This window comes from Lemur catta, chromosome 21 (genome assembly GCF_020740605.2).
Source record: "Lemur catta isolate mLemCat1 chromosome 21, mLemCat1.pri, whole genome shotgun sequence".
Classification (NCBI taxonomy): Eukaryota; Metazoa; Chordata; class Mammalia; order Primates; family Lemuridae; genus Lemur; species Lemur catta.
The window spans coordinates 15,236,188-15,250,049 of NC_059148.1; the positions used below are offsets into that span (position 1 = coordinate 15,236,188).

Genomic DNA, 13,862 nt, shown 5'->3' on the forward strand with positions numbered 1-13,862 from the left:
GTCCTCTGGGGCTCTGGCGCCAGCCCCTGCCCACCACCACAGCAGCCACAGGGAACCTGTTAAGACCTCAGTCAACCTCCCCTGCTCTAAAGGCCTCCATGGCTCCCATGTCCCTCAAAAGAGGCATGGCCCCAAGACTCTACCTGATCTGCCCCATCTCTCTGATCTATCCCCATCCTCACCCCACCTCCCTCCACTCCAGCCTCTGCCTCCTCATTCTTCTCGAACACACCAGGCAGACACCTTTGCACCGGCTGTTCCCTCTGCCTGCAACTCTCCTTCCAGATATCCACAGCGCTTCTTCCCCGTCACCTTCCCTGACCACAGATTTTAAATTGCAGCCCTGCCACCCCCATCCCTGCCCTCCCTCACCAGCCCCCACCTCTCTCCCCTTCTGCCCTGTCTCCCCGGGGTCGGCCCCCCTGCCAGACTGCAAGCCTGAGAACTGGCTCTGTTTGGTGCCCACAGCCAAGACACTCAGCACACAGTAGGCGCCATGTAGGCGTCAGCCATCACTGTTCCCGGTTCCCTGCCTTCCTCACTCTCCAGGCGGGGAGGGAAGGTTACAACAGGGCCCACACCACCCAGGCACCCAGGGCATTCCGTGAGAACCCATCTTTTGCAAGGTCACGAGGACTCAGTGAAGTGATGCCTGTCCGTAGCTCTGCACCAAGAGTTCTGGCTCACAGTAAGTGCCCCATAAATGCTCCTGATCCTTGAACGAGGGTGTTCCCAGAATAGTCACATTCAAATCCGGGTTCCACAGCTGCTTCCCTGACTGCATCCCAGTTTGTGCACAATGACAGGGTCCTCCATAGAGGTGACCCTCCGGTTCCTTCACATCAAGGAAGGGCACAGAGCAGGCCTGGCACACAGTAGGCGCTTTATTAAAGCTCTGAGCGCTGCCTATTGTTGGCTGTGCTTCCCCCAAGCGGCCGCGCCCGAGCAGCCTGGCTGGGGCCCAGCCGGCGCCGGCGGCAGCAGGGGGCAGGATTTCCCGCTGGTCGGCCCGGTCCCTCCTCTGCAGTTCGGAGAGAACCTGCCGGGTTAACCCTCCCGCGCCCGGCGGGCCGGCCGCCTGGACAGCCCCTGGCCGGGCCGCTGCGCTGGACACACGGGCCTTGGCCGCCCACCTGCCCCTCTGAGCCTCAGTGTCCCCACCCGTAAAACGGGTTCCCCTAACCTCAAGGTTAAAAATGAGCGTTCCGTGAGAACGAGGCGCCCACACCGAGTCCCCCAGGGACAACTGGGGCCATCGTCGCCCTCCCTGGGCCGGCACTGCTGGGGGGAGCTCGCCGCCGTGGCGGGCGGCCGCGGTTATCTGGCCCGCGAAGGGCCACCCGGGCGGAGGTGACTCTGCAGCCCCCGGCCCCTATCGCTTCCTGCCTTCATCTCGGGAACAGGCCGTGCTGTCCGCCCGCCCCTGGAGGCCACTGTCCGGGGCGGGGAATTTAAAGGGCCCAGCCCCCGCCCGGGACAGCAGAGAGCGGACGGGGCCGTGGGGACCGGTCCGGGTGGGGGTGGGGCGTCTGCGCGGCCGCCCCAGGGAAGGCGCGGCCCCTTTAAGAGCGCAGCCCCGCCCGCCCCCTCCGGGCCGAGCCGAATTCCAGGGAGGCGGGGCGGAGACGCGAGGAGGCCGCTGCGGCGGGACGGAGCCAGCGAGGCTCGGGCGGCGCCTCCCTGCGGCGGCCCGGCCTGGCTCCGGCCCCCGCCGGGGCGATGCTCCCCGGGGCCGCGGGATGAGCCAGGTGAGCGCGGGGACCCCCCAGCACCCCCTGCCCGGCGCGCACTGATGGGGGCCGAGCGGCGGCGTCCGCGGCCTCTGTTCCCCAGGGCTGTGTGACCTTGGGCGGCCCCGCACCCTCTCTGGGCCGGAGCCCGAGGACCGGCGAGGCCTGCGGTAACCGTGCCGAGAGCTGGCCCCGCACGCCCCGGCTTGGGCCACTGGGGAGGCTGCTCGGAGGAGGCGGGGCCTGGCCCTGGCCGACTGGGCTGCGGGATCGCGATCGGCGACCTGCGCCGCCGCCCGGGCCCCCTGGCTGCTCCACCCATGGCTCTGCGACCTTCAGCTCTTACCCTGTGTGCGCCTCAGTGTCCTCGTCTGTAAAATGGAGATAATACCACCGCGCGCTCAGCCCTAGCCGCGGTCGTTGCTGTTACCGATAATACCACTGTCGTTGTTATAATGGCACGCTGCTGGCAGGAGGAGGGGGCCAGGGGAGGAGTCTGGACCCACCCTGAGGTTGGGACCTGAGTCCTTCTCCTGTCCTCGTGGTTCAAGCCTTAGGTTTTACCTCTCTCCTCTCAGCCCTTCATCCTGCTCAGGAGAGAGGCCTCAGCCAACTCCCAATCCCCACCCCCAAATAGAGCCAAACAGCAAACACCGATAGACACTAAGTTGTTTATAAAAATTATCCCACTGAAGCCGGGTGTGATGGCGCGCACCTGTAGTCCGAGCTGCTCAGGAGGCTGCGGCAGGAGGATCGCTTGAGTTGGAGGCAGCAGTGAGCTATGACCATACTACTGCACTCCAGCCTGGGTGACAGAAAGACCCTGTCTCAAAAAAAAAAATTATCTCATTGAATGCTATGAGGCAGGTAAGGTTACTGTACCCATTTTGCAGATAAGGAAACTGAGGCACTGAGTGATTTCTCACAGCTGGTATGTAAACCGGGCATTTGGCCTAAGTGACAGGTTGGTGCAGGTGGTCAGCGGCTTAATCTATACAGAGCACTTTCTGGGTCCTCACAGCAATCCTGCCCTGTGTCCCTGCCCACAGTGACTCGGCTGGCCCGGGCATGGCGGACCCAGTGGCGGGCATCGCGGGCTCAGCGGCCAAGAGTGTGCGGCCGTTCCGCTCAAGTGAGGCCTACGTGGAGGCCATGAAGGAGGACCTGGCCGAGTGGCTCAATGCCCTGTACAGCCTGGGTCTGCCTGGCGGTGGCGATGGCTTCCTGACGGGACTGGCCACGGGCACCACCCTGTGCCAACATGCCAACGCTGTGACTGAGGCCGCCCGCGCACTGGCTGCCGCCCGCCCAGCCCGAGGTGTGGCCTTCCAGGCGCACAATGTGGCACCTGGCTCCTTCATGGCCCGAGACAACGTGGCCACCTTCATCGGCTGGTGCCGCGCAGAGCTGGGCGTGCCGGAAGTGCTCATGTTTGAGACGGAGGACTTGGTGCTGCGCAAGAACGAGAAGAGCGTGGTGCTGTGCCTGCTGGAGGTGGCTCGGCGCGGGGCCCGCCTGGGCCTGCTCGCCCCCCGCCTCGTGCAGTTCGAACAGGAGATCGAGCGCGAGCTGCGTGCCGCACCCCCACCCGCCAATGCCCCCGCGGCTGGGGATGACCCCACTGAAACCGCTGCTGCACCAGGGGCTCCCGCCCGCGGGCCTCGCATGACCCTCAGCGACCTGCGCAACCTGGACGAGCTGGTGAGTCCCCCAGGACTGCGAACGAAAGCCCAGATGGCAGCGCCAGTGCCCACAACCCGTCCCTGAACCTCCTGGGGTCCACTCTGCTATCTGCAGGACAGCCTGTCCCACGGAAAGGTTGCATATGTTGAGCACCAAGTGTCTACTTGGCCCCAAGGAGATGGGGAGGTGCTGGGTGAGGTCACACAGGCCAGCTGGGCCCGGGGTAGAATCCTGGCTCCTGGCGTGATCTCCCCTTCCTTTATGTGCCAACCATGCACCTGCTAAGCGTGCATTCCTTCTTCTGGGGGCTGCATGATTGGGGCACCCTCTATGTGCACCCCCTGCACTCAGTATCAGATGCATCCACAACCTCCGGGAGCCGCGGGGTTGAGCGGGTGCCGTGATGCTTGGCTGAAAGACCTAGCGTGGAAAGCCCTGGGCAAGGTGCCTGGCATACAGTAGGCGCTCAGTGAGTGCCTGAGGAAGCCCCCAGGGGCTCTGCAGGTCCCTTCCACTCTCCAGGCAGGACTGGGAGCCTAGCCCGGAGTTGCTGCTGTTGGTGGGAACAGGAAGTCCTGCTTGGAGCTGCAGGAGCCGTCCCACACTGAGCTTAGGAGGTGCTGGCCTCCGCCCCCCGCTCCCTCCTCCATGCCCTGGACCTGGGTGTCCCTGCCACCCCCGCAGCTGGGCCAAGAGTTTCCTTCTTATCAGCAGGTCAGGACTATGATGTGCCTGCCCAGGAGGCGGGTAGCTGGATGGCTGTGGGCAGGCAGAGGCTGGCGCCCCACCCCCGGCCAGGGCCAGGGTCACCCAAGGCCCCACCTGCTCATTTCCTCTGGCGCCACCGCCGCTGTGGGCAGGAGGCGGGCAGGGCCGCCCACATAGCCAGCCTGGCAGCTCTGGGCCTGGGGGGGCATGTGTGCAGTGTGCTGGCCGGGCGGATGGCCTATGTGTGTCCCACATGTCTGTGGGGCCACTCCATCAGTGCCCATCCAGGTACAGGGGATCCCCTGCACTTGGGTCCCATGACCTGGCTCCTCCCAGGGCCTGGCCTCAGCCTTCTTGTCTGTGACGTGGGTGAAGGGGGATGAGGACGGGCTGTGGGATGTTCCTCACCCGGGCCTGGGCCCTGCCTGACCATGGCCCCACCATCTTATCCTGGGCCCCGAGAGACAGGAGGGGAGCTGGTGAAAGGTCAGATGTGGAAGCTGCCCCCACATCTGGGCAGCCAGTTTCCGTCCCCCATTCCCCGGAAGGACTTGCTTCCTCCTGCCCCTGGAGCTGCTGACTCCAGGCCCCAGGAGGAGGGACCTGACCCCTGACCTCCAGCCTCTCCTCCTCCGGGGCCTCAGGTGAGGGAGATCCTGGGCCGCTGCACCTGCCCAGACCAGTTCCCCATGATCAAGGTCTCGGAGGGGAAGTACCGCGTGGGAGATTCCAGCCTGCTCATCTTCGTGCGGGTCAGTCCCGGGCTTTCCCCCGCAGGCGGCAGCAAGGGGGTGGGCTGCCAGGCCCAGGGGGCACGGCTGTGACCTGCCCACACCCGGCCCCTGCAGGTGCTGAGAAGCCACGTGATGGTGCGTGTGGGTGGCGGCTGGGACACGCTAGAGCACTACCTGGACAAGCACGACCCTTGTCGCTGCTCCTCCACCGGTTAGTGCCTGGGTGCAGGGTGGCCGGCATGGGGCCCATCTCTGTGGCCCCCTCCCTCACATGCCGCCTGTCCTCTGCCCACAGCCCATCGCCTGCCCCAGCCGAGAGCCCGCGCCTTCTCCCCAGCCAGGGTGTCGCCCACCCCCAGCCCCCGCCCTGGCAGCCCAGTCCCAGGGAGTGAGCGCAGGAGCTCCCGGCCAGAGGTGACTCCCCTCAGCTTACGAAGCACAAAGGAGGGGCCTGAGACCCCACCCAGGTGAGATGTGGGAGGAAATGGGGGGGTCCAGAGGGTGGGGGCGTCAGCCCTGGCCTGGATGACGAGTTGCCTGTGCTCCACAGTGACTCACACCCTGGGAAAAGTTCCCGTGGGTGGGGGTGGGCCTGGCTTCCCATCTCCATGGCAACCCAACCAAACCAACAACACAGCTGGGGCGGCGCTGGGGCTTGGGCGGCGGCCAGTCCACCCCCTGCTTCGGTCTGGCCCGCCCTGGGGGAGACCGGAGGCCTGGGGAGGGAGTCTAGGGCCGGGAGACCTTCTTCTTCGGCCTTCCCGCCCTGGGCGGCAGCAGGAAGCTGCTACCGAGTGTCTCACTTCTCCCTGGAAGTCCCCAGGACACACAGATGCCCTGGACAGCCACCAGCACTCCCCGTCCACCAGCCACATACCTGCTGTTCCTGTCCCTGCCATTCCTGCACGCCAGGCCTTCGTGATGCCCCATCTCTCTCTTGTTCCCCTGCCCCAGGCCCCGGGATCAGCTGCCCCCCTATCCCCGCTCCCGCCGCTACTCCGGGGACAGTGACTCCTCAGCCTCTTCAGCCCAGAGCTGCCCCCTGGGTGCCCGCAGTGACGACACAGGCACTGGCCCCCGGAGGGAGCGACCCAGCCGGCGGCTGACCACAGGCACCCCTGCTTCTCCAAGAAGGCCCCCCACCCCGCGCAGCCAATCCCGAGACGGCCTGGATCGGGGTCGGCCCCGGGGGGCCGCAGGAGGCAGGGGAGCGCAGCTGTCGGCCCCCAGCCCTTCCCGGCGGGCGCGGAGCCAGAGCCGCGAGGAGCAGGCGGTCCTGCTCGTGCGCAGGGATCGAGACGGGCAGCACTCGTGCGTGCCCCGGGGCAGGGGCGGCGGGGGCTCTGGCAGGAGCACCCCCCAGACTCCCCGTGCCCGCAGCCCCGCAGCACCCCGGCTTCCCGGGCTCTCCAGCCCCAGTCCAGAGCCGGGCGCCACACCGGCCAGCGTCTTCCGCGCACCCCTGCAGCTTGACCCGCAGCAGGAGCAGCAGCTGCTCCGGCGCCTGGAGGAGGAGTTCCTGGCCAACGCTCGCGCCCTCGAGGCTGTTGCTAGCGGGATCCCCCCTGGGCCAGCCCCCGATCCAGCTCGGGCCCCAGACGCTCCAGCTCCTGACTCTGCCTACTGTTCCTCCAGCTCCTCCTCTTCCTCCCTCAGCGTTCTGGGGGGCAAGTGTGGCCAACCTGGGGACTCTGGCCGGACGGCCAACGGGCTGCCCGGGCCCCGCAGCCAAGCCCTGTCCAGTTCCTCCGATGAAGGCAGCCCCTGCCCTGGCACGGGGGGACCCCTAGATGCAGCTGGCAACACCCTGGCTGGCCCAGAACACTCGGGTACCTGGGCGCGGGGTCGGATGGACACGCAGCCAGACCGTAAACCCTCACGCATCCCCACACCTCGGGGCCCCCGTCGCCCGTCCGCACCCGCAGACCTTGGGGCCTGGCATATCCTGCACTCGGTCACCCCAAGGGCCGAGCCAGGTTCCTGGATGTGATGGACCAGCCCAGCTGCCCCAGACCCCACTCGTTCTCCTTTTCCTTTGTGGCCTTAACCCCGTCTGCATCAGGGAGCCCCCTCCACCTCTTGAGTACCAGACCTCATGGGACCAGACCCCTCGGGACCACATGGCACAATGGGACCTCTGTTGTACATTCCGGTTGGGGGAAGAGCGTTGCTATTTAATTACTAATACTATTGAATGCCTTAGAGGCCGCCGGTCCAGCTCGGTGTCCTGAGGACCTGTGGCTCAGCAGAGCCTCTGACAGTAAAGTTTTGCTCCAAGCCACCTGTCTGTTTCTTGGGGACTCAGCCTTGGGGCCATCACACCCTTTTGAGGGTCCTCATGACACGTTGGGATTCTGGAGGTGACTGCCAGGAGGCCAGGCCTGGCAGCTCTGACCCAGGCTTAAGCCTCTACCCTGCCCAGAAATCCCAGGTGAACTCAAATTGTTTCCCCTTTTATTACGGAGAGAGCGGTGTGGCATAAAGAGTATGTCCAGTGAAGCTCCGGGAGCAGTCTGAGCACTTCCAGTCACATCAACGGCCAAGTCCTTCCCATCCAGTGGGCCCATGACCCAATGAGGTCCCAGAAAGGACTGGTCGTGTCCAATGGACCTGGCCGGGTCCAATGAAGTTCAAAGAGAAGCCTGTCGCCCAGGAGATTAGGTGGGAGGTTTCCTCATCCAATCAGGGAGGAGACTGTGCCCTGTCCATTCCGAGTGAAGTTGGGCAATCTGGTCCAATCCAGGTCCCTGGCTGTTCCAGTCAAATGGGGGACCCTTGGGCGGCGGCGTCCTATTTGGTCACATGAGGCTGCAGCGCGCGGGGTGCAGCGCCCCCTGCAGGCGTAGGGCCGGGTGTGCAGGGCGCGCGCGCACCAGAGCGCAGCGCAGCAGCTCGCGGAAGAGGCGCAGCACGTGCCAGTTGTACTTGGCCGAGCACTCGAGGTAGCCGCAGCGCCAGCCCCTGCGCACCAGGGCTGCCAGCGCGCGCCGCGGTCCGAAGCGCAGCCGCTGCCGGTCCCGCTTGTTGCCTACCACGAGGATGGGCGCTTCGGGCGCACCCGCCGGCCTAGGGGCCGGATGGATATGAGAGACGCGGTAGGTGCCAGGGACCCCACGGCCGGAAAATCCCCCCATGGGTATATACACGTAGGCGCATGCCCTTCCTACGCCCGGAGACCTCCCTAACGAACACCAGGCCCTTGTGGGCCAAAACCGCATACAGCTGGAGACCTTCCCATTGGCAAAGGCCTGATCCCAAGGGCCCAAGACCCGGCCCACGACGGTGGGAGAACCTGCTCACTCCCCTCGGAGCAAAGCCCGGCCAGACCAGCGGCAGCTGCCCAGCACCACCTCCCGGCGCGCGCTCACCTGGTCTCCGCGATGCGCTGCCGCAGGGCCTTCACGTAATCGAAACTGTCCGGGCTGCAGATGTCGTAGACGAGCACGAAGGCGTCCGTGTCCTGCAAGCTCCAGTCCTTAGGATCCGGCCACTCCTGGGGGCGGGAGGCCGGGGGTTTGCGGGATCCCCCTTCCTACCATCCAGCCCCCTGACCCTCTGCAGGGGCTTTGACGCTAAACCCACTGTTCATCCTCAGGCCCCCTCTCCAGGCTCCACGGGCCCTACAGTCCTCATGGCCACCAGGGCAAAAACTTCCAAATCGTGCCTGGAAACCGTCGGGCACCCTGAGTCACCCTTGTTCTCCTCTCTGCACCCCCCATCTCCCTCTTCCTTCCAGCTTTCCCCAGCTCAACTGGGCTCAGGCCACTCTCCTCCCCAGACGCCCTCCTGGTTACACTGCCTCTAAAACTAATTCCAAAGCCCTCAGCTGGAGCCCCACGATCCACCACGCCCCAGAGACCACCTATTGTCCACAGCTGTGCACAGTTATGCCTCTGGCCTAAACACCTGCTGGTCTTTCTACCTGAAATGATTCTTGCCCCTTCTTTTACCGAAAAATTCACTCAGTAAATTAGTTCCAGGTTCGGCTTAAATGCCACCCCCGCCAGGAAGCGCTGCTTAATCCTGCCTGCTCCTTTGCTCTTCACCTCTCCGTGGCATTCAGCTCCCAGGATTGGAGGTCTGTCCTGGACTTTGCACAAATTACTAAACAAGTGTTTGCTCCAGGGCACGGGAATGAGGGAGCAGAGAATCTCTCCCCTAGAAAGTACACCCTTGTGCGTGGCCCCAATCTCTTCACTGCGGCTCTGCTCAGGGCCCCAAACACACACACCGCACCCTTGGGGAGGCGCGGCCATGCTTCGCCACGCAGCGATCCGGACCCACCCGCGGAAGCAGGCAAAGACAGAGGCCCCCACGGGAGGAAGAAAAAGCCACCTGGCAAAATCTCCCCGCCTATGGCTCGGGCTTGGGTGCCTCCAGGCCTGCAGGGAGGGCTGAAACACACATGATACCAGGACACTCATTCATCTTTCAGTCCTTAGCGTACTTGGGCACCCTGGGCCATCCACGCGGACACGCACGTGTGCACCGAACACACACACCTCACACTGTCACATGCCCCTGCCCGCTTCTCGAGCCGCTACCTCGACACCCCCCGGGCTCGGGCTGGGGCCAGCGACGTCGCCGTCGCGGATGCTCAGGTCGTAGACGGCACCGTCGAGCAGCACTGCAGGCCGGTAGAGGCGCGGCTCGTCCGTGGGCCGGTGGCGCTCGGGGTAGTCACCGAACAGGAACTGGCGGATGATGGCTGTCTTGCCCACACCCGGGGCGCCCAGAACGGCCACCCGCAGGCTGCCCCCCATGGCCGCCCGGCGCTGCCTCCCCCGGCGCCGGGAAGCCTCATGGGCCGGCGCCGCGCCGTGCGCCCCGCGCGCCCTGTCCGGTGCGCCGCGGCCCCCGCGCTCCTCGTCGCCCTCCGGAGCACCCGAGGCCGCGGGGGGCCAGGCCCGAGGACGGAGCCGGCAGGCGGGCGGCGGACGCACGAGCAGCTCCGGCGGGGGCCGAAGCTCGGGAGCCGCAGACCCGGCGCGCCGCGCGCAGACAGCCTCCGCCCCGCAGCGCGAACCGAGGCGCCGCCGGGAGCGCGGGGCCCCGAGCTCCGACCTCCCCGCGGCTCGGGGCGCAGGGGCCGGCGCTGCCTCTCGGAGCCTCCGTCCCTCTGTCCTTCTCCCGCTCCGGCGCCTGGAGTCGCCGCCCCAGCCGGCGGCGCGAGCGAGCGAGCGGGGCCTCCGGGAGGCGGCGATGAGGTAACCGCCCGCCCCTCCCACCTCCCCCTGCCTCCCCGGGACGCCCCTCCCGGGAAGGGTCGCGGGAAGGCGAGTGGGGGCAGGGAGCCCGAGGAGGGTCCCATCCCCCTCCGCGTTCCGCGCTCCTCTCACCTGCTCCAAAATAGCAGCCCCTTCCCACCCACGTCCGTCCGCGCCTCCAAAGCCCGCTGGCCCCAAGCTGGCGCTTGACACCCCGGCCCCCCGGAGTCCGGCCGCCGAGATCGGACGGGGGCGGGGGCAGCTGTGTGACCTTGGGCGCGTCGCCGCACTGCGCTGGGTCTCGCTCCGCATCCATCACAGGGGCTTCTGCAGTTTCTTGAGAACCTACTATGTGCCGGGCCCTTTACTAAGCTATGACCTACGTGATCCTTGAACCTACAGCCTCAACCTGGTATCGCCCTTTGAGAGAGGAGGAAACTGAGGCCCGAGAGAGAGGGGGACCTCCAAGGTTAGAAGTGCGGTGGGGGCTGCAACCTCGCGGTCTCCGCTGCGGCGCCGAGGCCCCTCCCACCTTCTCCTGCCCACACAGGTAAATGGCCAGCGCTGGACCCCATTTCAAATGGCCATCCTGGAGGGGAGGTGGGGACAGAGGGTGCCAAGCCCCGCACACACCGAGCCCTCCTGGCCCAACAGGACTGGAGGCGATTAAATATAGACAGAACCAGACGCCACCTGCAACACTGCCAAGGCCATGCTGCCTGCCTGAGTCTCTCCCTGTAGCTTCCCTGAAAGGGGTGCAGCCTCCAAACCACTCTCCAGTGCCCAGTCCCCTTCCCTGGAGCTAGTGGACAAGTCCTTCCTCATCACACAGCTTGGACAGTCTGGATTTGTACCCCGCCTCCCACCTCTTCTGCAGCGGCCGGCCGGGCTCCCACATCTCTGCCCTGTGGCCAAGCCCAGGTATGGGTGAAATGCACAGACATCTCTGTGTGTCCGCCCTGACCAACAGCTTTATTTCAACATACCCACCCCAGCCTGGGGAAGTGGCAGAGGGAGAGGAAGAGCGAAACCCTGAACGGGAAGGAGGTGTGTCCTCCAGGCAGCAGGTGACAGCCACCAGAGGGTGTTTCTCCAGAACAGTAGGGGGGTTTTCATCCTCCCATGCTGGATCAGGGGTCTGCGTCCACCTGCACTCCACTCCTCGGCCACTAGGGAGCTCAGAGTGACCTGTGTCGAATGTTCCAGGTCTTCAAGCTCAGTAAGTGGGGACCCCTAACTTCATCTTTCTCTCTGCCATGATTTTTCCCTTCACTTGATTTCCCCTCTCGCAGTGTAACTTTTCAGACTTCTGGGTTTTTAACTTTTCTGGCTTCTGTGAGCTGCTTCAATCCCTTTGGGGAGCAAGGCCCCCTTCCTTCTTGGCACTCATCTGCTAGGGGCTCTCCCGGCCACCCTTGGGTGCCAGTTCTGGGTGTTCTTCCTCTGGAAGACCCTCCTTGCCTCCCTCTCTGACACAGTGCTCCCTTGTTGGGCGGTGCCTCCTCAGGAACCACAAACACGGCTGTGTGAGGCATCACTGGGTCCCAGTGTGTGTTTCTGGAATGATGGGGACACTGTGGACTGTCCTCAAGCTCCCACAAAGTCCTGCAAACTCCACAGGTGCTCCACGTTCCCTAGGAGACTTGCACCAGCAGCAGATACAACAGTTCCTGTTTGTCACAGACCTGCCAGGTGCCGAGCCTCCTTACAGCCCCGTGGGGGGCTGCAGTGATTTGGCCACAGTTGGTCAGCAGGAAAGTGGCAGCACAGAGACTGGAACCCAGGGCCTTGGGCTCCAGAGCCTGACTTTCTGAGAAGTGCAACTTCATCTGGTCACTGCCTGCCCTCGGTGGCTTGTGAGGGAGACAGACGTGGCTAGGCACAGACAGATGGAGCTAGGAGCCCTGGGCTGGTCCAGGCCTGGGGAGACAAGGGGGCCTTGGGGAGGTACCAGCCTGGCTGAGGGGTGAGGGGCTTGGGAAGGACCCAGTGACACACCTAAGCTGAGCCCTGAAGGATCAAGCCACAGATGGTGGGGTGGGCCGGGCAGGGGCAGGCACTGGGTGGGAATTCTGCTTCCCCCAGTTCAACAGCCTCCCAACGCCACCAGCTTGGCGCCTCCCTTCCACCTGACCTTCCCCCACACCGCTTCTTCCCAATAGGGCCTGGTTCCAGTCCTCCCCTGGGGTCAGGCATGCCAGACTGCATCAAGCTCCCAGGTGGCATTTGCTCTGGACTCCTCTGGCCCAGCTGTCTGAGCCACACCACTGACGACTAACCATGGTCTGTTCTGGCCATTCATCATGGCTCCACACCACTTACCCCAGCAGTAACTCACCTCCTTGAGCCACGAATGGGGGGAATACCTCCACTGCTCAGATGCCTGCTGCGTGGTGGGTCCTTCATCATCATCATCATCATGACTTCCACTGACTGTGGCCAGTCTTACAGCCATCAGGACAGAAGGAAGCAGGATGGGACTGGACTTCAGTCCACTGAAGGTTTCTCCTCTTGGGTTTGAAACCTTCTCCCAGGGCTATGTCACCTGTGCAAGTTATTTAAATTCCCTGTGCTTCAGTTTCCTTCTCTGTAAAGGGGATAATTGTCCTGAATTCATAGAGTTGTGGGAAGCAGTGAGGTAACACAAAGAGAAAAACAAGAAGACAATTTAGTAAGGTTGGGGAGACAAAATTTCTACATATAAAACAATTCCATTCTTCTTATTTTTTTTTTTTTTTTGAGACAGGGTCTTGCTCTGTCACTTGGGCTAGAGTACAGTGGCATGATCATAGTTTACTGCAACCTCAAACTCCCGGGCTCAAGTGGTCCTCCTGGCTCAGCTTCCCAAGTAGCTGGGACTACAGGCATGCTCCACGATGCCCAGCTAATTTGTTTATTTTTTGTAGAGACGGGGTCTTGCTATGTTGCCCAGGCTGGTCTCAAATTCCTGGCCTCAAGTGATCCTCCCACCTCAGCCTCTCAAAGTGCTGGCATTATAGATGTGAGCCACAACCCCAGGCCAAACAATTCCATTTTTTAATGTAAATAGCTACCAGTGATAAAATATAATGGAGGAACGTGTGTATACCTGGGTAAGTATGCACACGTGTATTTTCTAGCTCTTCCAACTGAGAGGGCTTAGAAGAAGTGAAACCTCAGTAACAACAAACACATCCAGCACCTAGATCTTGGTTTCTGATACCATTTTCCAGTAAAAGGAACCAGTCTCCTGAGAGAAGTGGCTGATTCTAAGGTTGGGCAGGACAAATACCAGATGAGCCTGGAGCGTTTCGTAGTGCCAGAAAGTAAGGCATAGAAAACAGCACCGATGTCACAGGGACAGAGGAGCCTACTGGAAAAAGCCCTCAATGGCCAAACCTGGAACAATTTTATTTGTTTATTTATTCATTCATTCATTTATTTATTTTTTGAGACAGAGTCTTGCTCTGTCCCCCAGGCTTCAAGAGTGCAGTGGCATCATCATAGCTCACTGCAGCCTCAATCTCTGGGGCTCAAGGGATCCTCCAGCCTGTCTCCTGAGTAGCTGGGACTACAGGTGTGCGCCACCACGCCCAGCTAAGTTTTTCTTCCTATTTTTTTGTAGCAGCAGGCAGGGTCTCAGTCTTGCTCAGGCTGGTCTCCAACTCCTGAGCTCAAGCGATCCTTCCCGCCTCAGCCTCTCAGAGTGCTAGGATTACAGGCGTGAGCCACCACGCTGGGCCTCCAAACCTGGAACAATTTAAGCAACAAAATAATGTATTGGATTAAACACAAATTACAAAATAATTATCCATGAGTCC

General features: G+C 63.0%; 2 protein-coding genes across 3 annotated transcripts; one reads left to right on the forward strand and one right to left on the reverse strand.

The window, feature by feature from the left end:
• The first annotated feature begins 1,599 nt into the window (after window positions 1-1,599).
• Window positions 1,600-7,132, forward strand: GAS2L1 (growth arrest specific 2 like 1). 2 transcript variants are annotated; one of them, XM_045534406.1, is made up of 6 exons: window positions 1,600-1,748; window positions 2,780-3,431; window positions 4,766-4,873; window positions 4,970-5,066; window positions 5,151-5,322; window positions 5,810-7,132. In XM_045534406.1, the coding sequence occupies exons 2-6, from the start codon at window positions 2,799-2,801 to the stop codon at window positions 6,843-6,845; spliced, it is 2,046 nt and encodes a 681-aa protein (XP_045390362.1). In that variant the 5' UTR covers window positions 1,600-1,748; window positions 2,780-2,798; the 3' UTR covers window positions 6,846-7,132. The 2 variants fall into 2 exon arrangements, with proteins under 2 accessions (XP_045390362.1, XP_045390363.1); XM_045534407.1 differs by having other exon boundaries at window positions 1,619-1,748; window positions 2,752-3,431.
• Window positions 7,133-7,292: 160 nt separating this feature from the next.
• RASL10A (RAS like family 10 member A) lies at window positions 7,293-9,783 on the reverse strand. Its single transcript, XM_045534408.1, has 3 exons — window positions 9,400-9,783; window positions 8,224-8,348; window positions 7,293-7,921 (listed from the first exon to the last, which is right to left on the reverse strand). Exons 1-3 carry the CDS (start codon window positions 9,616-9,618, stop codon window positions 7,654-7,656), a joined length of 612 nt encoding a protein of 203 aa, XP_045390364.1. The 5' UTR covers window positions 9,619-9,783; the 3' UTR covers window positions 7,293-7,653.
• Window positions 9,784-13,862: the final 4,079 nt, after the last annotated feature.

Coding starts and splice junctions, on each gene's coding strand:
- GAS2L1 (XM_045534406.1), top strand. CDS start 2,799: ATGGCGGACCCAGTGGCGGGCATCGCGGGCTCAGCGGCCAAGAGTGTG. Junction 3,432..4,765: donor TGCGCAACCTGGACGAGCTG/GTGAGTCCCCCA, acceptor CCGGGGCCTCAG/GTGAGGGAGATCCTGGGCCG. Junction 4,874..4,969: donor GCCTGCTCATCTTCGTGCGG/GTCAGTCCCGGG, acceptor CGGCCCCTGCAG/GTGCTGAGAAGCCACGTGAT.
- RASL10A (XM_045534408.1), bottom strand. CDS start 9,618: ATGGGGGGCAGCCTGCGGGTGGCCGTTCTGGGCGCCCCGGGTGTGGGC. Junction 8,349..9,399: donor CGAGCCCGGGGGGTGTCGAG/GTAGCGGCTCGA, acceptor TCCCGCCCCCAG/GAGTGGCCGGATCCTAAGGA. Junction 7,922..8,223: donor CAGCGCATCGCGGAGACCAG/GTGAGCGCGCGC, acceptor TCCGGCCCCTAG/GCCGGCGGGTGCGCCCGAAG.